Genomic DNA, 22,360 nt, shown 5'->3' on the forward strand with positions numbered 1-22,360 from the left:
TTCTTTCATGGATCTTACCTGCCTGGGCCCTTAGGGCACTTGAACTTGAGATCCCTGATTTGAAATGCACACTTTAAGCAGCATCTCGGGAATCTATACTTCCCAAACGTGGCCGGCTTCTCCTGAGGCCCGTGACAATTTGTGTGTGCTTAGTAATTAGTGCACTCTGGGGCCACAAGGGATCTCGAAACCATGTCTGTTAGGAAGGGGAGGGAAGCCAGAGGTGTTCAGCCGGGGGAAACTGGTTAGAGGCAACCCGTGGTTTTCCTGGGCATCCAACCAGGACCTTCAGTCAAAGTAGTGCAGAATCTAACTTCTAGTTCATGTCAGAGCCTCCTGAGAATGTCAGTGTTGAGTGGAGTAGATCCCCTACTATAGATAGTGCAAAAGGAATCTATTCTGGCCGGAAAGAATTCGAACCATACAAGGTATTTCCTCTTACGTTCATTCGATACTTGCTGAGCGTCTGACCGGTTACTTGGCTAGGCTTTAAAGATAAGTAAAATAACCCAAGGTCCCTGCCCTTGAGGGACAGACTTGAAGACAAAGAAAAACGGTGATGCATTTTCAGTAAAAGTGGTGGGTGGAAGTGATAGAGTCATAAAAAAAAAAGGGAGTTGTCAGGGAAGGCTTCCTGGAAGAGGTGGCATTGGGCTTGATGCTTGAAGGGTCAGTAGGTGTTTGCTAGGTAAGCAAGGTAGGGGTTGGGGGGGTGGGAGGCAGAGTAGAGGCAGAGCAAGGGAACAGTACAGCATTTTAAATGATGTGCAAGGGGTTTGGGAGGCAGGAGAAGGCCTGGAGAGTGATGATTCTGACTGCGGTCCGGACACCGTCCTGAGAGTTTGGACTTCGCCTTGTAAGTGACGGGGGCCTGTTGAAGGGTTTTAAGCCGCGGGTAGAGGTGTGATCAGAATTGGGTTTTGAGGTTACTCTGGCAGCAGTGGGAGGTTGGGGGGGAGGTGAACAGAGAGGTGTGGTGTGGAAAGCAGGGAGTCCGTGGCCGTGGTCCAGGAAGAAAGGATGCAGGGGTCAGAGCGGTGGGGACAGAGCTAAAGGCTGTAAAGGGGTTGACTGCTTGGGCTCCGGCAAGGGGGACAAGGAGCGGGGAGGCCGTGTGCAGTCGTGTGACAGCCTCTGCAGCCAGGTGGCCTGAATCCAGCTTTAGCTTAGCACTCACTAGCTGCGTGATCTTGGGCGAGTTCCTTCGCTTCTACGAGCCCTGGTTTCCTCATCTGCAAAATGGGGATGATAACAGCACCCCTCTCCTAGCGTCGGGTTGAATGAACCGAGGCACATGACACAGAACAGAACGGGCACATGGGAAGCTCTGGGTAAACAGTGTTTCTCGACCTGGCCACTACTGACATTGGGGCCTGGATGATTCTTTGCTGGGGGCGGGAGGAGAGGCCTCTCCTGCGAATTATAAGATGTGCAGCTACGTTTCTGGCCTCAACTCATTGGACACTAGTAGTACTCCCTCCCCTCCCCTGACCCCTGTCTCGAGTGGTGACAACTAGAAAGGTCCCCGTGGTCTGCCGGACGTCCCCAAGGAGGCCAGATTCCTCACAGGGCGAATCACCGTGCTCCACGGTGGTGGAATCACCACCCAAGACAGGCCAACGGGAGAGAGGCTTGCATGGTGAACCGTTGAGGCTCAATGGGCTGAGGCCGCATCCACGTCAAATTCGGTTTTATGAGATTTCTGATCCCATTTAAATACCGTTTCGCTGACTGGGAACAGGGGTGAATCATTTTCACCAAACATTCTTTTTAAGGTAAATACTCTCAGTAAGGATGTTTTCGTGTTATTTTTATAGCTCAGAAGTTTTGTTTATGAGAATTTAGGATTGTTATTTTCTCTGTGGAGGCCTGGGGATGGAATCTAAGTAAAAGCCCAAATCATGGGGCTCCCGGGTGGCTCAGTCGGTTAAGGGTCCGACTCGCGGTATCTGCTCGGGTCATGGCCTCGCGGTTCGTGCGTTTGAGCCCCATGTCCGGCTCTGCACTGAGAGCGTGGAGCCTGCTCGGGATTCTCCCTACTTCTCTCTCTGCCCCTCCCTCGTGCTCTCTCTGTCTCTCTCTCTCTCTCTCTCTCTCTCAAAATAAATAAATAGACTTCAAAACTCATCACGAGCCCTTGAACCTCAGGGCGCCCTGGGCTAGGTGTAGGGACCGTGACATTGCCATGTGTTCTGCTTACCCCTGGTAGGCTTCCGGGGGCCCCATCCTGGTGGCATATGGAACCCCAAGGCCGGATTTGCCACCTTAGAGCCCACTGCTGGTGCCGAACCAGCCAGTGGAGTCCTTCTGGTGCCACGTCTGCTTAGAAGAGCTCCAAGGAGCGTCTTCTGAGGGGCCGTGCGTGCCCCACGCATAGCGTCTGTCTCCCTCGGGCACACAGCCACCTGCGTTCCTTCCCTTCCTGCCATTTCCTCGCACCGGCAGGCAAGGAGGGAGGGTGGCAAGGGCAGGCCGATCTCCGGAGTGAACCTCAAAGCCCCCTTTCCGCCTTCAGCCCCTGGTTTTCTAGGTTACACCGTCCTGTCCATAAGGACTGGGAGCCTTCTGCAGAGGGAGGGCACACACTCCCCATTAAAATGCCTGGCACAGTGCCCTCGCTCGGGGCCATCACAGTGTCCTCCTGCTGGCCCCCGAGAGAGACTGCATTTGTGCGTGGCGCCCGGGTTCTAACAGGGCTGAGCGGAAGGCAGAAAATTTGATTTTGTAAATTGAGGTTAAACAAACAAGTTTACGTTCTTAACATACCTTTGCTCTGCTGTCCTATAAAAGGCATGGTTGTTGACCAGAGTGGCTGGTCCTTTCCTGGTTCCTCCCGTGCCTGTCCTTCCAGATTCGTCTTGGGGTTAAGTGTCCAGCTGACTTGGGAGTGCTTCGGACAACTCTAGTTAATAGGAACCATGTCTCCATTATGTTTTCTGCCCTCTTGCCCTGAGCTGTCCCGTCCCGTCGACTAGTCGACTTCATTAGAACCTCCTCATCATACCACATTTTTCATATCTGAGATAAAGTCCAAGAATGGCAGTCAAACATCAGATGTTTTTGGTGTTTGGAATTCTGGCTTTGGGAACTAAATGGGTGGTAAGAGAGAGAAGGAATTCAACCGTGTGAGAAACTTCTAGGTTGCCCATGGCACCACCTTCATTCATTCGTTCGTTCAATCCATAGATGTTGGCTGAGTGCCCCCTGTGAGCCAGGACAGAACAAAAACGGGGCTGTGTTTTGAACGAGAGTCATTTAGGTAAATTTAAGGGAAGACGTCGGCTCCCATTGTTCCCACAAAGGGAATTAATTTGTGGAATTCTGTTTCTCCTGGCATGTTGAAAAAAATAAATAAATAAGACAACAGAAGACAGTGGCCCGTGATTTCTGGTTCTTTCGACAGGCTCATTTTTTTTTTTTTTTTTTAACATTTATTTATTTATTTTTGAGACAGAGAGAGACAGAGCATGAACAGGGGAGGGGCAGAGAGAGAGGGAGACACAGAACCGGAAGCAGGCTCCAGGCTCTGAGCCATCAGCCCAGAACCCGATGCGGGGCTCGAACTCACGGAACGTGAGATCATGACCTGAGCTGAAGTCGGACGCTTAACCGACTGAGCCAGCCAGGCGCCCCAGGCTCATTTTTTTTTCTTTGCAGTGTTTCCTCACATCCACGGCGGACTCCACTTCCAGGCCGCTATGCATGCACGTTTCAGAGTTAAGAGTGTATTTTCCCCGCACTGTGTGATTTCAGGCGCCTCATCTGCTCTCTCTCTAAGCCAACAACACACTTAAAGAGGAGTGAGAACATTGCAGGGGGTGGGCATTTGGGGGCTTTGGCCTCATCCACAGCCAGGAGGGAGCCTATGACAGCGTTCCCTGCATCTGGTCCGGTGAGGTCAGGAGCGTCACCACCTTTCGGTTGTTCCCCAGAGTCCGAGTGGTATTTTCTTACAAAAGACAATCACCAAATAGTTGTACCCTCGCTCTTTAAGGACTGTAATTAAAACTTTTTTTTTTTAATTTTAAATATTTATTTTTGAGAGAGAGAGAGAGAGAGAGAGAGAGACAGAGAGAATGAGTGGGGAAGGGGCAGAGAGAGAGGGAGACACAGAACCCGAAGTAGCTCCAGGCTCCAAGCTGTCAGCACAGAGCCCAATGCGGGGCTCGAACCCACGAACCGTGAGATCATGACCTGAGCCCAAGTGGGACACTTAATCGACTGAGCCACCCAGGTGTCCCAAAACACTTTTTGTGGTAATATACATGTAAAATAAAATTCTCCATCGTAGCCATCTTTACGTACGCTCTTCGGTTGTGTTGAGTACAGCCACATTGTGGCACAGGTCTCTAGAAGTTTCTCAGCTTGTAAAACTGAAACCGTACCCATTCAACCACTTTCCGTTTTCCCTCCCCGCCGCTCCTGATAACCACTATTCTGTTTCTACGAACTTGCCTATCCTAGATACCTCAGCTAAGTGGAATCATACAGTATTGGTCTTTTTGTAACTGGCTTATTTGACTTAGCACACCGTCCTCAAGATCTATCCATGTGGTGGCTTGTGTCAGTCTCCTTCCTGTTTGAGACTGAATAACACCCCGTCATAGGTATAGACCGTATTTTGTTTGTCCATTCATCTGTCGGTGGACCCTTGGGACTGCTTCCACCTGCTGGCCGTTGTGAATGACACTGCTATGAACGTGGGCGTGCCAACGCCTCTTCCGGACTCAGCTTTCGGTTCTTTTGGATGTCGGTTCAGAGGCGGGGTTACTGGATCACATGGTGATTCTACGTTTCATCTTTTGAAGAACCTTCATAGTGTTTTCCAGTGCAGCTCCACCATTTTCCATTCCCGCCAACGGTGCGCAAGGGTTCCGATTTCTCCACATCCCTGCCAACCCATGCTTATTTTCCATTTTTTTTGATACGTGGCCATCCTCGTGGGTGTGCGATGTGATTTATGTTTGTAATTTATCTACTGGGGAATTTGGTTGAAGGCCAGTTGAGAGCAATGCTCTCATAAAGTGACGTGATGCTATGAAAGAGCTTCCTGGACGGAGAGGCACCATACGGGTATGAGGGATAGGGTCGCCTGAAGAGAGCGCGTCTCACTCGGCCTCGGGTTACAGTTATTCGATCCTGTTTGTGTCTCTGTCACTCATGCAACTGCAAGCTTGTTGAGGGTAGCTCAAGAAGTAGAACTACCCCGCTTAGGGGCGCCTGGGGGGCTCAGCCAGTTAAGCGTCCGACTTCGGCTCAGGTCATGATCTCATAGTTTGTGGGTTCGAGCCCCGCATCGGGCTCCGTGCTGACACCTCAGAGCCTGGGGCTGCTTTGGATTCTGTGTCTCCCTGTCTCTTCCCCTCCCCTGCTTGCTCTCTGTCTCTGTCTCTCTGTCTCTCTTTCTCTGTCTGTCTCTCAAAAAAATAAATAAATAAACGTTTAAAATAAAAAACGTTTCCACCTCCAGTACTCCACAGAGCCTGCAGTGGTACTGGCCACATATTATCGATTCTTCTTCTGTATGACCCTACACAGCACCTTTCTGTACCTTTCCCCTCCAGGAGCATACTTCGTCTACCCATGCTCCTCAGCTGGCCTGTAAAGCGTCTTCAAGTCCTAACTCAAACTGCCCCCTCGCATCTGTGCCCCCAGGCAGGTGGCTTTTTTTCCCATGCTCCCCTCTTGCCACTTTGTGGGTAGCCTCTTCAGCGGACCTGCCCTGTTGCATCATTATTGTTGTTGATTTGCCTGTTGGATTCCGCGGAACTCGTGAGCCTTCAAAGATAGGAGTGGGATCTAGGTTTTCTTTGAAGTCCCCCAGTTAAGTATTTGTTGGGTAACTGAATGCACTCCAGGCGAATAAATGATACCGTTGTAAGTACTAGAAATGTCTTTGCTGGGTCAGTGAATCACTGAAAGAACGAGGAGTTTGACTACCAGGAGACACAGGTTCAAGGTCCACGCGAGCCAAGCTGTGACACCAATCCAGACTGATAGATAGAGCTCTGTGGGCTTCTTCGCCTTCTTCTCTACATTTTTCTCATTCCCTTCGTACTTCTTTAGCCTGTTCCCTCTCAGGAGCTGCTGTCCTGGCCCCGAGATGCCTCTGCAAACATAGCTCTGTTTCCCTGGTCTGCCAGCAGACTGTTTTCCAACTCCTCCCATCAACAGCAGCAGACCAGGACCCTTCTTATGCATACTCCTTGTAAAAGAATTCCCAAAATGTAGCCCTCACGGTTCTTCCTTTCATATATCCGTTATCTGGTGGCTGACGCATACAGGTGCCCAGATGTAAAACAGCCCCGACGTTCGCGCAGACCCCGTTGGCACCCGTGGACCGCAGCCCTCCAGCACTGTGCTGGGCCTTGGGGCAACCGTAATGAAAAGACACACAGAACTGTCTGCCAAGTGCCAGGGGTCTGGGAGGAGGGAGGCTTCTTACATGTTGACAGCTGATGTGCTAACCTGGTTTGCAATGCAGCTGTCCCCACTGGTGGTGGTTCCCGCTCTGCAGTATCACGGGACGTGTTCCTCGTCTCCCAGAGTAGGCATGCCTTTGAATTAAAGATGGCAGCCCTCCTTAGGCGCCCAGCTGCAGTGCATATAGATGTGGCGAACACCCTTCCTGCCTCCCGGCGTTCCAGACCCACTGCTCTGCATCTTGATTTCCTTGCTTGGCACAGGAATTCTACTGCGCTGCTCTGCCCCAAAGTCCACCACGGTCCAGGCTCTGGGTGGCATCCAACACGAGACCCCCTGTTCACGGCTTCAGGGGGACTCTTCTGATTGGTCACTCTCTATGTCGTTTCCCGGGGAACCTCCAGTTCTCCGGGAAAATGGCTCTTGTCAGAGCATAGAAATTGCCCTATTAGCATTTGGGCTTTTTCTAATGCTAGGATGGTAGTATTCTAGTATGCATGCTTTTTCATTATTTAAGAGGTGTGCTGGCTATTTCTTCTACTCTCCTGTTGCAACTTCCTTGTCAAAATGGAACCCTTAGAATTCAAAAACCCTTTGAATGGGGGGGAGGGGCTAGGCATCCATCAGCGGTGGTGGAGATGGGGAGGGGAGGGGCGAGGGGGAGCTGGTAAGAGGCCTGGGGAGTGGCAGTGGAGGGGGGTGGGACTCGAGGCCAGGCCGGAGAGCTGGTTTGGGTAGAAAAGCGCAAGGAGAGCTGCTCAGGTGCATGTGGGCAACAAAGGCAGGGAAGGACAGGTGCATGGGACAGGTGAGCGGGCCGGCACTCCCCTGTGGGCATCTGCCCTGGGGCTGGAACCCCTTACTCCCTTCCCTCCCTTCCTTCTGGACGGGGCAATTCTGAGTCCAGGGGAGTAGGCAACTCTGGCTACAGAAGCCAGAGGTCTGCCAGCAGATGGGTCTCAGGAGGAGGCCGGGTCTGAGGTGGGCTCGCCTCCGTCTTGTTCCTCTCCTTTGTTGGGACCAGCCTGACTTGCCCCAGGTTTCAAGTGCAGGGGGAAGGAGCCTCCCCACAGTCTGCCAAGGGGTTGCTGGCCCCACTCGCATCACCCTCGGTTGCCTTTAACTGTTCTTGTTTTTGTCGACAATTGCAATGTTTATTTGGAAACACGAAAATGCAGAGCATAGAAATGGTAGAGATACAGTAATGTTCCTTAATAACGCCAAGGTACCGTGTCCTTTAAGAGCTATTTTCAGTGTCGTGCATTGAAAAACCATCATCTTTATTTTTTTTATTTAAGAAAGAGTACATTATAGATTTTTTTTTTTTTTAATAAAAATGCACAGAAGCACCAAGAAGAATACAGACAGGGAGATACTTTTGCTGCCCAGAACATCCCTGGTGACAGTCCTGAGGGGCAGTGGGTAGAGAAAGGGAGAGAGGGGCGCCTGGGTGGCGCAGTCGGTTAAGCGTCCGACTTCAGCCAGGTCACGATCTCGCGCTCCGTGAGTTCGAGCCCCGCGTCGGGCTCTGGGCTGATGGCTCAGAGCCTGGAGCCTGTTTCCAATTCTGTGTCTCCCTCTCTCTCTGCCCCTCCCCCGTTCATGCTCTGTCTCTCTCTGTCCCAAAAATAAATAAATGTTGAGAAAGGGAGAGAAATCACACGCACAAACCCAGAAAAGTTGCATATAGAAAAGGACGAGCCGAGCCGTTTACTTCTGACAAATAAGCCACCTCCTTCCGTCTCTTGGGCTCAGGGGCTCAGAATGCAAAAGAGGAATATGCTGTGGGGGTTTTTTAAGTAGTAAACCTGGTGAGATCTTCCTTTTCTGGTTAAATGACATTTTCTCCTTTCACTTTCTTTCCCTTTCCAGCTTATACTTTGGGTGCATTCCACCTTTTGGAAGCTTGAAACTAAAAATGACTTTCTTATCGATGCCCCCGTCCCTCTCACAAGGAATGGGTCTGCATCCCTCCGGAATTCTCAGGCAGATGCCCACTCTGGCTCTCCAGCCAAGGCCCACCTTCTCATTTTCTGCTTTTTGCCTCTGTTAATGATGAGCCCGCAAACGGCCACCTTCTGGTATTGCTGTAGAAAAGAAAAGAGAGCAAAACAAACAGTGCCGTGCTCCTTGGAAAATAGGGACGGTTCATTAGTGGGGGCGCTGACCTTTTGTTTTTTCCTTAGCGTTGGGGGCAGGAAGGAAGAAAATGGGAAAAGGGCTCCTATTTTGTTTGTTTGTTTTCTTCATTACCCCATTAATCTCCATAAACAAGGCATGTGTTTTAGTTACACATCGACTAGAAAAAAATGCATATGCTAAACCAGATGGGTGAAATCAACAGTTTCATTAAACTAATTTTAAAATTGCCAGTTTGACAATATCACCAGCGGTATAATGGCTTTGATTTTTCTGCCGCAGTTGGAATTTGAACTTTAAAGAACGTGCAAAAAAGAGCAGTTTTACTTTCGAATTATTGTTTTTTATTATATTCACCAGTGCAGAAAATTGTTGAGATTCTTTTGCAGAGAAAATACTGATCGGTAATATTTGGGGGGCAGTTAGGAATTTTAACATGTAAGAGAAATAATGAAACCTTTGCAGTCCGCCTCTGTTGCCTTCTGCAGGGTTTGTGTGCGTGTGTGTGTGTGTGTGTGTGTGTGTGTGTGTCCACTAAGGCTTTGAGCTTTGTGAAGGATTCCCCTTTTGCTCCTTATCCTCCAGCAATCCCGGCTACCTGGGAAGTGCTGCTAATGATTTCTGGGGTTCCATGCCAGAGGTCAGCAGGGCAAGTGTTTCATTTGGAGCATCATTCGGTTTGGAGTTTCCTGTCTCTTCTGAGCCCACAAAGCCCATGTCTGTGGGTACTCAGGCAAAACCCATCATCTTGGTTAGGTGTTTGTCAGAGCAGGTAAGGCGGGAGTGAATCGTTAACAAAATGTTAATGTTGCTTTGCTCAGAACGTGCACAGAGGGGCATCGGAGATGAGTCCATATTTAAAAGTAAATCTATGAATAAGTAGGAGGAGGATTTATTTTGCAACTCCATCCGAGTGCTGCGGTGCATGCTAAATCCAGTGGAGAGGGTTCTTATCCTGTCTCATGGTTGGACTTCTCTCAACTATTCAAAGGGAAAATCCAAAATGAGATCCCCAGACTCCTGATGGAAAAGGGTGTTATTATTCAGATATACCCCAACAGATGAGCAGAGGGAAGTTCAAGGATGTTCATTGCCACGTTGTTGGTTATAGCAAGATGACTGGAAGCAACCCAAGAGTCTAAAAATAGAGAACTGGTTGGGGAAACAGCACTGCTGTGGAATGCAATACTATTGAAGCTTTAGAAAGAATGGGCCTCTGACAGCGCGGACAAATACGGTATGTGGTTAACTTAAACAAGAGAGTTGAGGGTCAGAATTATAGGAGCTTTTTGGAAAGAAAATGCATATGTATCAATACAGATAGATGTGTATGTGAATTATTGTCTGCGGAAAGGGAGAAGTCTGGAAGCATACACACCAAGCTTTTAACAATGTTTATCTTCACTATTAAAGAAGGATTGGGAGAGAGGGCACTCCTGGTTTTATTTTATACAAATCTGCTTTGTTTGATTTTCTTCTTCTTTGTTTTTTTTTTTTGAAACAAGCAGCTATTTCTTTAGGGATTAAAAAAATACAGAAACAGAAGCATATTCCATTTGTTCAGTGAGGTGATTTTTTTTCAGCACCTATTGCTTCGGATTGGGAGAGTAAAAGCAGACCCAGCTGATGCCTGTTGGGATCTGGAAGGCTGGGGTAAGGAGTTCCAGGAGCGGGGAGAGGAGACTGCCTTAGATCCAGGCAGTCGTGGGCTCCTTCCCTACAGCCCGGCAAGTGGAGGCACGTGTCTCCCACTCAGGGGCCAACCAGTTCGCTTGTGTGCCCAGAAGGACTGGCACCAGCTCATAACCCATGCCTGGGCTTTTACAGTTTCATCCTTGGATCCCACCGGCCTGTTTTTAGCATGGACTCTGCTAGGGGACTGCCTTTAAATAAATCCAATCTCGGGGCGCCTGGGTGGCGCAGTCGGTTAAGCGTCCGACTTCAGCCAGGTCACGATCTCGCGGTCCGTGAGTTCGAGCCCCGCGTCGGGCTCTGGGCTGATGGCTCAGAGCCTGGAGCCTGTTTCCGATTCTGTGTCTCCCTCTCTCTCTGCCCCTCGCCCGTTCATGCTCTGTCTTTCTCTGTCCCAAAAATAAATAAACGTTGAAAAAATAAATAAATAAATAAATCCAATCTCAGACCTCCCGTTTCAGTTGTCCCACATTGGAAACTCACCTGTGTTCATTCCTTAACGGAGTGCTGATAGAATTAATCTCTCGTGCCTCTAAAAGATGTTGGTAACATTTTAATTTTGGATAGAATGAAGATAAGAAAAGAAACACGTTAGACATAACAATTTTTAGGCAGGTAGAATTTTAGTCTTAAATAAGATGACCGTGGAGGTGCGTGGGTGGCTCGTTCGGCGTTCTGCTCTTGGTTTTGGCTCAGGTCATGATCTCACAGTTTCGTGAGTTTGAGCCCTGTGTCTGGCTCTGGGCTGCCAGTGCAGAACCTGCTTGGGATTCCCTCTCTCCTCCTCACCCTCTGTCCCTCCCCCACTCATGCTGTCTCTGTCTCCCTCAAAATAAATAAATAAACTTTAAAAAAATGTGAACATCTTTGGCCATATTTAAAAAAAATAATAGGGTGACCATAGCTCTTTGAATGAAAATGTATCTATGCAATCCTTTATGGTTTTTTGTAACATATCATCTAATAGATGCACAGGATAGAAACTAAACATTTGTTGCCTGAATTAATGAGCGAGAGAGATGAGTAATGTAGACAGACTTTGGAAGACCGTAACACTTACATTATAAGGACATAGAACTTGCTAGTTTGGGCTTAAATGTTGATCAGATTTATGGGAGGATTAGGTGAAAGGAAGTATCATACAGCTTAAAGCAGGTGCACAGAGAAGGGTCTTCCGATAGTGGTGAGGTACTCATTAAGACATCTGCTTGCAGGGTGCCTTGGTGACTCAGTCAGTTAAACTTCTGACTCTGGCTCAGGTCATGATCTTACAGTTCGTGGGTTCAAGCCCCACATCGGGCTCTGTGCCGACAGCTCACAGTCTGTAGCCTGCTTTGGATTCTGTGTCTCCCTCTCTCTCTGCCCCTCCTCCACTCACACTGTGTCTCTCTCTGTCTCTCAAAAATAAATAAACGCCAAAAAAAAAAAAAAAAAAGACATCTGGTTGCCTATCAATCAGCAGGTAGGTGCAGCAGAATAAGTCGGAATGGCTTTCTTGACCTGCAAAGCTGAATTCAAAACTGGGCTCAGCCCCTTGTCAGGTTTTGTAATTTTGGACAGGCTAGTTGACTTCTCCAGGCTTCAGACAATTCATTGGAAAAATAAGGACATTAATAATAGTCAAATTTTTCAAATTTGCATAAAACACCTAATCCAGTATTTGGCATTTTGTAAGCCCTCTATAAAAGTTGACTCATTGTTTTTATCGTATTTAGAAACCCTCAAGTAAAACTGGAGGAAAAAGATAAGAAAGCATCTCAAAATAAGGTTCTTTTGCTCAACTTTTTAGAGCAGCACCTAGGAACTATTTCTGAGATAAAACACATTCTTCTGAGAGTCTTAGAGGGGAAAAAAGTCTCTTTGGAACTTTCAGTGGTCCTGATTTGGTGGTGAGTTACACTCAGTAAATTACTCTCTGGAGGTGCTTTCTCAGCTATATAAGGCACATCCTTTTTCCCAGGATACTAGGCTGTCATTTAGTGCCAAAGAAAAAGCTATTTGCAGAATGACACCGTGGCATCCCCAAAGGGTTTAATTTACCTCCCTGGAAGGTGATATATTTCAAGGCACTGCAGAACCAACCATATTAATAACTCAGGTGGTTTAATTGGCTTTTCCCTCTTCTCTCTAAAGCCCCGTCGATCCCATGGTAATTAATTGTGTGTCCTGTGAATTGTGGTTATTTACAGTACCGAGGAACCAAAATGAATCTGTATTAGAAGTTGGCGGGAGGATATTTGAGAAGGCTGTAAAGAGACTCTCCAGTGTTGATGGTCTTCACCAAATTAGCTCTGTCGTCCCCTTTCTGATGGATTCCAGCTGTTGTGGATACCATAAAGCATCCTACTACCTCGCAGTCTTCTATGAAACTGGATTAAGTGTACCTCAGGATCAGCTGCAGGTAGAGTATTTATGGGTTCCAGAACCATCAGTCCCCTGTGTTATATGTGCAGAGTAATGCTCTCATGCCCCAGGTGGAAACCGGACATGTTCATGCACATCCTTTCTGGACACGAGCTGGGGGATATGATTGGCATACGCTGAGGAAGAGTTGGGGCAGGGCTTTCCAGACTCCAACTCTTTCGAGAACAACAGGTGCCCCTTACCCAGTTCTTATAACTACTCTGGCTGTAGGGCCATTGTCCCACATGACTGTTCAGCTAAGTGAAGTCATCTGGATCTCTAAGCAAAGTATTGTCACCTCCAGCCTTCTACCAACAATATAAAAGCCATACCAGACTGTTTCGCTGGTGGTTTTTGAAACCCAGTTAATTATGCGACATGCCAAACATTTGGGATCCCATTTTTATAAGCGCTGTGAGTGGTTCTTGACCACTTTTAGTTTCCCGATCTATACGTAAGGTTGTTTGTCCTGGATTTGAAGAGACTCAGTTTGTTTAAACCTGCCCAGGTGGTTCCATGTTCCTTTTAAGTGACTTCTCTGTGTATGTCTCTGGCTTATTGAAAGTCATGACTGATGGCATGCTTTCCTGAAGTCCCCAAGGCAATCCTCACGAAGGTGGAATAGTGAAGAAGATTCTAGCCCTGTGTCTGTCACAGAGTCGCTGGTTGGTCATAGACACCCGACGTCAAGTCTCTGGGCCTCCCTTTCCTCAACTGTGAAATGAGGCTGTTGGACCAGCTGAGCTCCAAAGACCCTTCTCAACACTAGCATTGTGAGAGCATAAGGTTAGGACGTGGTCACTATTCATAGTATCTGCCATAAATGACGTAACTGAAACAGACCAGGGATCTTTAGACTAGGTGGCAGATGCACAAAAAGATTCAGGGAACACCCGCTCTTTTCACTGAGTAGAGGGCAGAAGTCAAGGAATTGTGAGCTCTTAGACATTAAGAAGGACGGAGAGCTAGGTCTGAAAACCGTCAGAGAGCTGCTGTGGCTTCTTTTCTGAAGATTTTTTCTAAAAGGCACGTTAACATGTTTCCGGAATGACTAGGTTCATGCTTCGGGACGGGGCCAGATGACCTTCCGGTGTTAGGATTTTATTACCTTTTTTCTACAATCTTGTGAACACTTTGTAAATTTCTCCCTAACAGGGCATGTTGTATAGCTTGGTGGGAGGCCAGGGCAGTGAGAGGCTGTCTTCAATGAATCTTGGCTACAAGCACTACCAGGGTGTCGATAACTACCCCCTCGACTGGGAGCTGTCTTACGCATACTATAGCAACATTGCCACGAAGACACCCCTCGACCAGCACACGCTACAGGGAGATCAGGTAAGATAAAGAAGCGGGCGGAGATCATCATGGCCCTGTTTACACGGACTTCCTGCACCCTTTCATACAGTGTCTGCACCTGTGGCTGGCTCATTTTCAGGCCTTCAGAGGATGATCATAATCGAACGGAGAGGAAAGCCATCTTACGTGCTCCAATTCATATTTCCTGTGTTCTCAGGCTGAATGCGGGAACAATCCTCCATCTATGCATGAAAAAGCTTTTCGGGAGTGGGAGGGCTGGCGCAGGAAGGGTAGATTTGGCCCTGGACAGAATTTGATTTTGCAGAGAGCGTGCACCAGAAACAAAGACACCTTGTCTTTGTTCCAAGACCATGTGAGGGGGTGGGGCCGGGAGGTGTTAGGGATTGGGTCACATTGAGTGGGGGCCACAAGCTAAGGGGTCCTCTCAACGCATAGTCAGCAAGCAGGGTCTGCGGTAGAAGGAAGCAGGCTCCGCGTCCCTAGCTACGTTCCCAATGCTGGGCACCTCGAGAAGTGGCTGTCCCCATGACATGAGCCTCGCTAGCCAGGTCTTCCAAGTGACGGACGTGTGATGTTTGAAGACTCTGCCCAATCCCAGATTAAAGACTGGATGAAGGGCACTGTCTCTAGCCTCTCCTTTTGTAGGCTTCCAAATCTTATTGACTCATTGGACAGAGAAATCAGTGGCTCACATCCCCCCAAAAATACATAACATGTTACCTTGGATCAACTGATGGTTTGCTTTGAGGATGATGAATAAAAAGGTATATACATAGAAGTGATGGTGTAAGATCTCAAGGAACGATGATGCAGGTCTGCATTCAGTGGGAGTAGACTATGATGTGGTTGGCTTCTTGGAAGGTATTTGTATATATCCTCTTTATCCAGGAAGGATTTAAGACGTGATGGTCGCAGCCCTTGAGGCAGTCAGGTTGAGAGGAAATGCAAGCCGTCTCTACCAGGAGTAGGCAGGGTTCTTTTTCTGTAAAGAGCCAGATAGTAAATATTTTAGGCTTTGCTCATACGGCCTCTGTTGTAGCTGCTCACCTCTGCCAGAGACAGTATATAAGCAAACGGGGAACCTGGGTTTGTGCAGCCATAAATAGTACATAAACTGCATGGTCGGATTTGGCCCTGGTGTAGGCCATAAACTCTCGATTTTCCCTGCTTCTGCTCCGTAAGCCCAGGGGATACGCCTGGCTAAGTCAGGATTGGAGAATCTTAGCCTGAGCGGCTACCCGGGAACCAGAACCACTCACTGGTCCCCAGCTCTGCTCCTGGATGGCACTCAGAAACCCACAGTGCAGAAAACTTGTGCCTTGATGGTTGGCAACGGATAGTATCTGGAAATGAAATCTACAGGGGCCACCGTACAGTTATGAAATAAATGAGTCAAAAATACATGCTGTCAGTGAACATTAAACATGAGTCAGACTATAAAATACCACATGGCTACCTATATAGACATTCTGATTCCTTCAGAAAATAACAATTTCCCCTGAATAAACTTGAACGATCTTGTCATTATTGTTTGTATTCTCTCAGTGAAAATATAAGCTAGGCGCAAAATTTGACCTCGGTTTGACAGGAATTAATTTATGAATTGATCAAAAAAAATTTTTTTTAAAGGAATTATGCTGAAAAAGACATTCATACAAAAAGCAAGCCACAACGTGATCTTGCGGTGGGTTTAGCTAAGCCTGAATGTGTTAAGAATGTCCTCTACGTATGTATTATACTTTTAAGAATTCTAATTCAGCATCAATTAGCAATGGGAAATCGTGTGTTGCTAACAAGCTCCTTTTCTTTTGAAGATTTGGCACATGAAATGTTATGATTATGAAAGAAAATGTTTAATTGGTCAGAACCAGAGAAGATGAATAGAAGAGATCCCATCTTGCAGCTGACAGTCGTATGATTAAGAATCACAGATACGAATTATGCAGTTAGAAGAGTTGTATCATCGCTCATTTTCTTAAGAATGTGTAATTAATGGCTTCTTGAGAATTTAAGCAGGTGTCATACATGGATTTAAATGTCCTTTTGTTGAGAAATCTATTAATTCACCAGCAGCACGAAACAAACGAGGAGATATGGAAAGCCAGACCTCTAATTAACAAACCAAGGATCCGTCAGTAACTCCTTCCTTGATTCTTGCTTCCTTTTCTCTTTTATGTACCTCGTGCTTCAAATCATTTCATCTTCTTTATTAGTACTCTCGCTTCGTGTCACTTCTTTATGAGTTAGCAGGTCTCTGGCTCAGGTGGAAGAGAAAGAAGATGCTGGCTCTTGTTTGTTTTGTGACTTAATCGTAGACGAGCCGCTTTCCTTTGGTCGCTCCTCGGAATGTGCTTTTCCACGTTGGTGGTTTGGTCCCCCGCCTCGTCTCAGCCCCTTCCAGAGGGGCAGGGGTCTCGTCCACACCCTTGGTTTCAACTGCCCTCCACATACTGCTGACACTCAGACCTTCCAGTCCAGCTGAGATTTTCTTACGCACCCCCATCTGGATTCATAACACAGTGCGGAGGAGGTAACACACCACCCGTCCCCCCGTAACTCCTCCGCTGATGGCCCTGCTGTCCCTCCTTGCAACCAAGGAGCCATCCCCCCAGCCTCCCATCAGTTACAGCCCCCGCCAGCTGCCCATTTCTCTCTCCTCCTGTCTCCATCCCTGGGGCCATAGGTGACATTTGCCCCTTCTCACCTCTGCCCCCAGCTGCTGGACGGCCTCCTGCTCTGGGCTGAATTGTGCTGCTCCCCATCCCCACCCCCACCCCCGCCCAAAGAACAGGAGAATAGGATTTAAACAGACAGCAGGATGACTATGTGGGGGGGCACAGTGAGAAAGTGGCCACCTGCATGCCAAGGAGAGGGGCCTTCGAAGAAACGAAACCTGCCAGCATCTTGATCTTGGACTTCTGGCCTCTAGAACTTTGAGGGAATAAATGTCTGTGGTTCAAGCCACCCAGTCTGTGGCGTTTTGTTATGGCGGCCATAGCAAACCGATGTGCTTCCTAACTGGTCTTTCTGTCACCAGCCTTGTCTCTTCCCTTCGCTTCTCACTACTTCTTCCAAAGTAGGCTGTCGGCAGTCAAGGCTCTCAACCTGGCTGCACGTCACAATCACCTGGGGGTTTAAAGAACAATTCCGTGCAGGCTCCACCCCACAGTCTTGAGGTCGCAGCGTGGGGGGGCCTGGGCACACGTGTATGTGTGTATGTGTATACAGTTGACCTTCGAACAACAAGAGGGTTAGGGGCACCGATCCCCCATACAGTTAAAAGTCCACATATAACTTTGACTCCCCCAAAGTTTACTACTAATAGCCTACTGTTGTCCAGGAGTCTTATTGGTAACATAAACAGTCAATGAACACATGTTTATTTTGTTATATGTATTATCTGCTGTATTCTTACGATAAAGTAGGCCAGAGGGGAAAAAAAAATGTGATTAAGAAAATCACCAAGAAATATATTTATAGCACCGTATTTGTTGAAAAAAAAAAAAAAAAACCTGCATGAGGCGGGCCTGTGCAGGTCAAACCTGCGTTGTTCAAGTGTGTTTGAAAAGCTCGGATGTTCATAATGTGCAGCCCGTGTTGAGAAGTACTGACCCACGACGCCTCAGCTCAGCGCATCGCTTGGCGTAGGAGGATTTCTTTGATCTGGTTTCTGTTTCTCCAGCCTCAGCTCTCAGTGATCCCTGCTCAGCCTGTCCACCCTGGTGACACCATACTATAGGCCACACCTTGCTGTTCCCGCCTCCTGGTGCTGTTTGGTCTCCTCTGCCCGGTCTGTTTCTCCACACTCACTCCTCTTTTCCTGCTTGCTGACCCCTCCTACTTGAACACTGGGCTCAGACCTCACCTCCTCCTCCACATCTATTGGTGGTGGGGCCAGGGCACCCGGGTGTATCCCTGCCATTGCCCTTATGAACGCTTATGAAGGGTGCCATGCACAGGGTCACAGAGCTGGCTTCCCCAGGAGACCATAGGCTCCCTGTTACAGGCTCCTTGTTCATGTCAGTGATCCCAGTGCCCAGCACTGGGCGTGACACACAGTTGGCACCCAGTGTTTACCAATGGGCTGACGAACAGGGTAAGAGTGAAGAGCATCCAGGGATAAACCTGAAGTTATTACATTGTCTTGTTGACTCACTGGTGCCTAAAAAAAATATTTATTTATTTTGAGAGAGAGAGACAGAGTTAGTACAGCGGGGGAGGGACAGAGAGGGAAAGAGGGAATCCCAAGCAGGCTAGTCAGTACAGAGTCCTGCGGGGGGGGGGGGGGGGGGTGTCAAACCCACAAACCGTGAGATCATGACCTGAGCCAAAATCAAGAGTCGAGGCTTAACTGCCTGAGCCGCCCAGGCGCCCCAGACTCTGGTGCTTTTTGGTGTGACCAGTGTTCATTGTTGACTGCAAGCGCCCAAAGCACTTGGCTTTAAATCCCGCCCCTCTCCCAGTCAGCCTTTCTGGGTGGCATCCCGCGTTTGAGAATTGTGGGTAGTTGTCCTTACAGCTCGTATTTCCCCATTCTTACTTTAATAAAATCCCTAAAATGTGAAATTTCAGCAAAGAAAATGCACACACACACCCACCGTTGGGAGCCAAGCTTACAGCTGATTTTAAACACCCTGAGAGGCGGGTTCCCAAGGGCGGTTCCCACAGGCCTCGCAAGAAGTTAGCAGAGGTAGGCGGTTTAAGTGTAGGCTTTGAAGTTGCCCTGCTCCTGAGTTCCCAGGGGTGCTGGCTGAACCGTCATATCTCACGACTCCAGAGAACGCAGATGCTCTGGAAAAGGTGAAGGCCCCAGTTGCAAAGTCGGAGGGGTTTTCCAAGTCCTGCCCTTTCTGCCTCCCTTCCTCTCTGTCTCTCTGTCTCTCCCCCCACTTCTCTCTCACTCTTTTCTCTTGTTCTCTTTGTCTCTTTTCTGTCTCTTCTCTTCTTGTCTCCACCACTTCTCTTGCCCTCCCTACCCCGTCTCCTCTGCCCCGCCCTGTGATCAATGGCAGATAGCCGATACGGTGTGAACACCGCCCTTGGAAGCTGCAGGCTGAGCAGAGAGAAAGGTGGTGACACCGGTGAAGTGTCAGCGTCTCTGGGACACTGTGGTGCCTCCTCTGACAGTGGGCGTGGGGGCTGTAAGGTCTGTCCAGTCTCCAGACGTTGGACCTCCTCTGACCTGGTCAGCAGATTTTAACCCTGCAGTACAGGATATGAGCTCATTCGAGAGACCTTGACTTTGTAACGCAGCAACAAAAAGAACCTCTCAGAAGCCACAAAAGTCCCAGCGCTGGTCAATGTGGGGCCCTTGGGTCCCTGCCAGCATCTCTTCAGCTCTGCCCCCCAAACATCCCCACTGCTGCTTCTCCACACCACACCTTCTTCCTCCTGGCTTGGTCATATTTCCATCCGACGCGTCATTCTCCGGTCACACAATGTTGTCTGAATGCATGAACAACCGAACGTTCCTCCCTTTTAGGGGTTGTTCCTTCATCAGATGTCTTTGCAGGTGGTCGGCTTTCACAGAAGGCCCAGACCATATGGCTCCGGTGCTGGCTGCCGCTGTAGTGACCCCAGTACCACGGAGAAGCTACCAGCTGCCTGGGTGTGGCACACAGTGGACGCGTGGCTCCGGCCAGATTTACTTGGGTTAAGGCCCCAGGTCCGTTGTTCACTGGGTGTGAAATCTTAGGTGATAGTGCTCACCTCTGTCTCCGCACAGCTTTTCACCAGTAAAGCGGGTGCCATGATATGTACCTCACACGGGGGTCACAGCTTGAACAAGCGAACCCACATGATGTGTGGCTAGTGGAGCCCGGCTTCCGTCCCCACAACTCCCCCTTTAAAGTCTGTGACTTTCATCTTCTGACGCATAAAATGCTCTTAGATAGACCCCACCGCATAAGGTTGCGAGCTGCACAAAACTGCAGAACCAATAGGATGGCTAATGTTCTAAACGGCTCCCAGCCTTTTACGTGTCGGAGTGAAGTAAGGACCTAACAAACGATGGGTTCCATTACTGAGAGCTCACCATGCACCACACGCTCTGCTAAGCTCTTTTATAAACAGTCTCATGGAATCTTCACGCAACCCTATGAGATCAGTTCCCATTTTACAAGTGGGGCAACTGAGCCTCAGAGAAGCTGAAGAACTGCCCAGAGTCACACAGCGGTTGAGTCGTGGAGCCTCGATTGGAACCTAGGCCTTTCTAACTCTTCATACAGTGAAAAATAGCGGCTGTTAGGTTGAGTGCTTTTGATCTAGCAAGTACCGTGCTAAGCTCCACTTTATGGATGCAGAGACCGAATCGCAGATAGATAAAGTTAGTTGGCCAAGGTCCATGGGTAGTTCGTGGTGGGTTAGAATTCCCCTTGGTCTGATATGAAAGATTATGCTCTTAATGGCCCTGTCCTGCTGCAAAACTTGATGGCACGACCCAGGGGAGCTAGACCAGGGTACAACGACACAAAGGACAAAAGTGTCACTTCTTCAGAATTATGCACAGCTACCCAGTTCCCTCAGAAATGTGGCCTTTGCCAAAAGCCCATGAGTTCACTATCAGGGAGGACAAGGAAGCAGTCCACCATTTGCTTCCTCTCAAATGCACGAGCCCTTCACGGGGTGGTGAGGTCTATGGGCCCCACAGCCGGCCAACCTGGATTTGATTCCTAAGTTTGAAGAACTAAATATATGCTCTTGGATAAGCTACTTAACTTCTGAGCCTGAAATGGAGATATTGACAGAGACACTCTTACAAGGTTGCAAAGATTCAATGAGGCAATCGTGGTCAAAGCAATTAGAACAGTGACGTATTATCAGTGATACCTCAACTATCATTGATATTTCAGTGATATATCGTCACTGCCAGAGAGCGGCAGAAACATCTAAGAGTGTAGATCCCGCAGGGTAGGACCTGTGTCTTCATATGTCATGTCTTTCATTCAAGCCCCATGACAAAGTTAAAGAGAAGGAAACAAAATAAGAAAAATAACCAAAACTGAAAAGACCCCGAACTGTCCAGTTGAAAACAAAATTCTAACTGAGGATTCCATTGTCTGAACAGCTCCAGCGTCAGCCCAATTCCAAGTTCACCCCAGACCGTAGAGTGTCCCCTGGAGTTCGAGCTGAAGCACCCACTCGTTAGTCCTACGCTTGTCGGAGTCAACAGGGTAGAGTGGATTCTAGGGCCTTCTCGCTAGAGGGTGACACCGTGGGGAGCCCGAGAGAGCCCTTTCTTTGGAGTCAGGCCGGGCTGGCTTGACAGCTCTACAAGGCAATCATGAGTTCCTGGTTTCACCTTTCAGGCCTCCGCTTCTTTGCCTATAAATCGAGGACAGTGACATTTGGATGGCAGTCCTGTCGTGAGGATGAGGGGACAAAAAGATTTGTTAAACCCCTGGCACAATGATGGTTTCTATAGAAGGTAGTGGGTGGCCTTATTCTAATTGTTGCTCTTTGCTTGGTGGCCTCCACGGGTTAGACACTGAGCAAGACGGGATGCCTGCTGGGTTCCTGACACAGTCCCCACTTCTCAGCCCCCCAGTGCCCTGGGGAGGGACCCATGGTGCCATGCGGCCATAGCAGAGGAGACAGCTGCCAGACCGTCTCAGGAATGGGCTGCAGGCTAGAGTTTGTGAATCTAAGAATTCTTCCTCGCCAACAAAGAGGGTCAGAAGGGAAATCAGGCCTGGCTCCTTGTTCTCTGAGGCTTCTTTCCCAAACTCATGCAGATCCATTTTTTAATTTATTATTTTATTTTATTTTATTTTATTTTATTTTATTTTATTTTATTTATTTATTTTACCATCTGCCTGTGCCATGTGCCGGGCATGGGAAGCCCTTCCCAGCACCCCTCACAGCATTGTTAAATAGAGTTCATTATGTATAAGGGGAGACCGTGAAACAACAGCACTGGTCTCTTGACAAACAGCCACAATTTACACTTCAAAATGAGTCTGATTTTCTGCAGAGGAGTCGGATACCTCCGAGGCGGTGCGCAAATTCAAAACATTTTGGGAACTTTCCCTTTGGATTCCCCCTCAGAGCCTCTAGCACCTTCTTCCTCGCATCCTCAGAATTAACAATGCCCTCTTTTCGGCAGGGTAGATTTAATTTTTGGAAATAGCCAAAAGATATTTGAAGCTGAGCCTTCTAAATAAAAAGGGTTAGTCATGCAGGATAATAACACTTTGGGATTAAAAAAAAAAAAAAAACAAGGTTATACTTAGAAAATATTGATTCACCTTTTTTGAGGCCGTGTGTAATCTGCCTCTGAAATCAGTGACGTGAACGTGGTCTTCTGAACAAGCTTGAGCAACGGAAGTGGGAGTGGAATAAATTTTGTCCTCCCAAGGCAAACGCTTTGGTAGGAACAAATATGCCC

The 22,360-nt window shown here is 48.3% G+C and overlaps 1 protein-coding gene across 7 annotated transcripts in view; it reads left to right on the forward strand.

Moving 5' to 3' along the window:
* SEL1L3 (SEL1L family member 3) overlaps positions 1-22,360 on the forward strand; it is a 105,430-nt gene that overhangs the window by 43,388 nt on the left and 39,682 nt on the right. For all 7 annotated transcript variants that reach the window (XM_086705300.1, XM_086705299.1, XM_086705293.1 and 4 more), the window contains 2 exons: positions 12,444-12,655; positions 13,813-13,992. In XM_086705300.1, coding sequence (XP_086561426.1) covers positions 12,444-12,655; positions 13,813-13,992 — 392 coding nt within the window. The remainder of the gene's footprint in view (positions 1-12,443; positions 12,656-13,812; positions 13,993-22,360) is intronic.

The sequence above is a fragment of the Puma concolor genome, chromosome B1, assembly GCF_028749965.1.
Source record: "Puma concolor isolate L17-30 chromosome B1, mPumCon1.1.hap2, whole genome shotgun sequence".
NCBI classification, from domain to species: domain Eukaryota; kingdom Metazoa; phylum Chordata; class Mammalia; order Carnivora; family Felidae; genus Puma; species Puma concolor.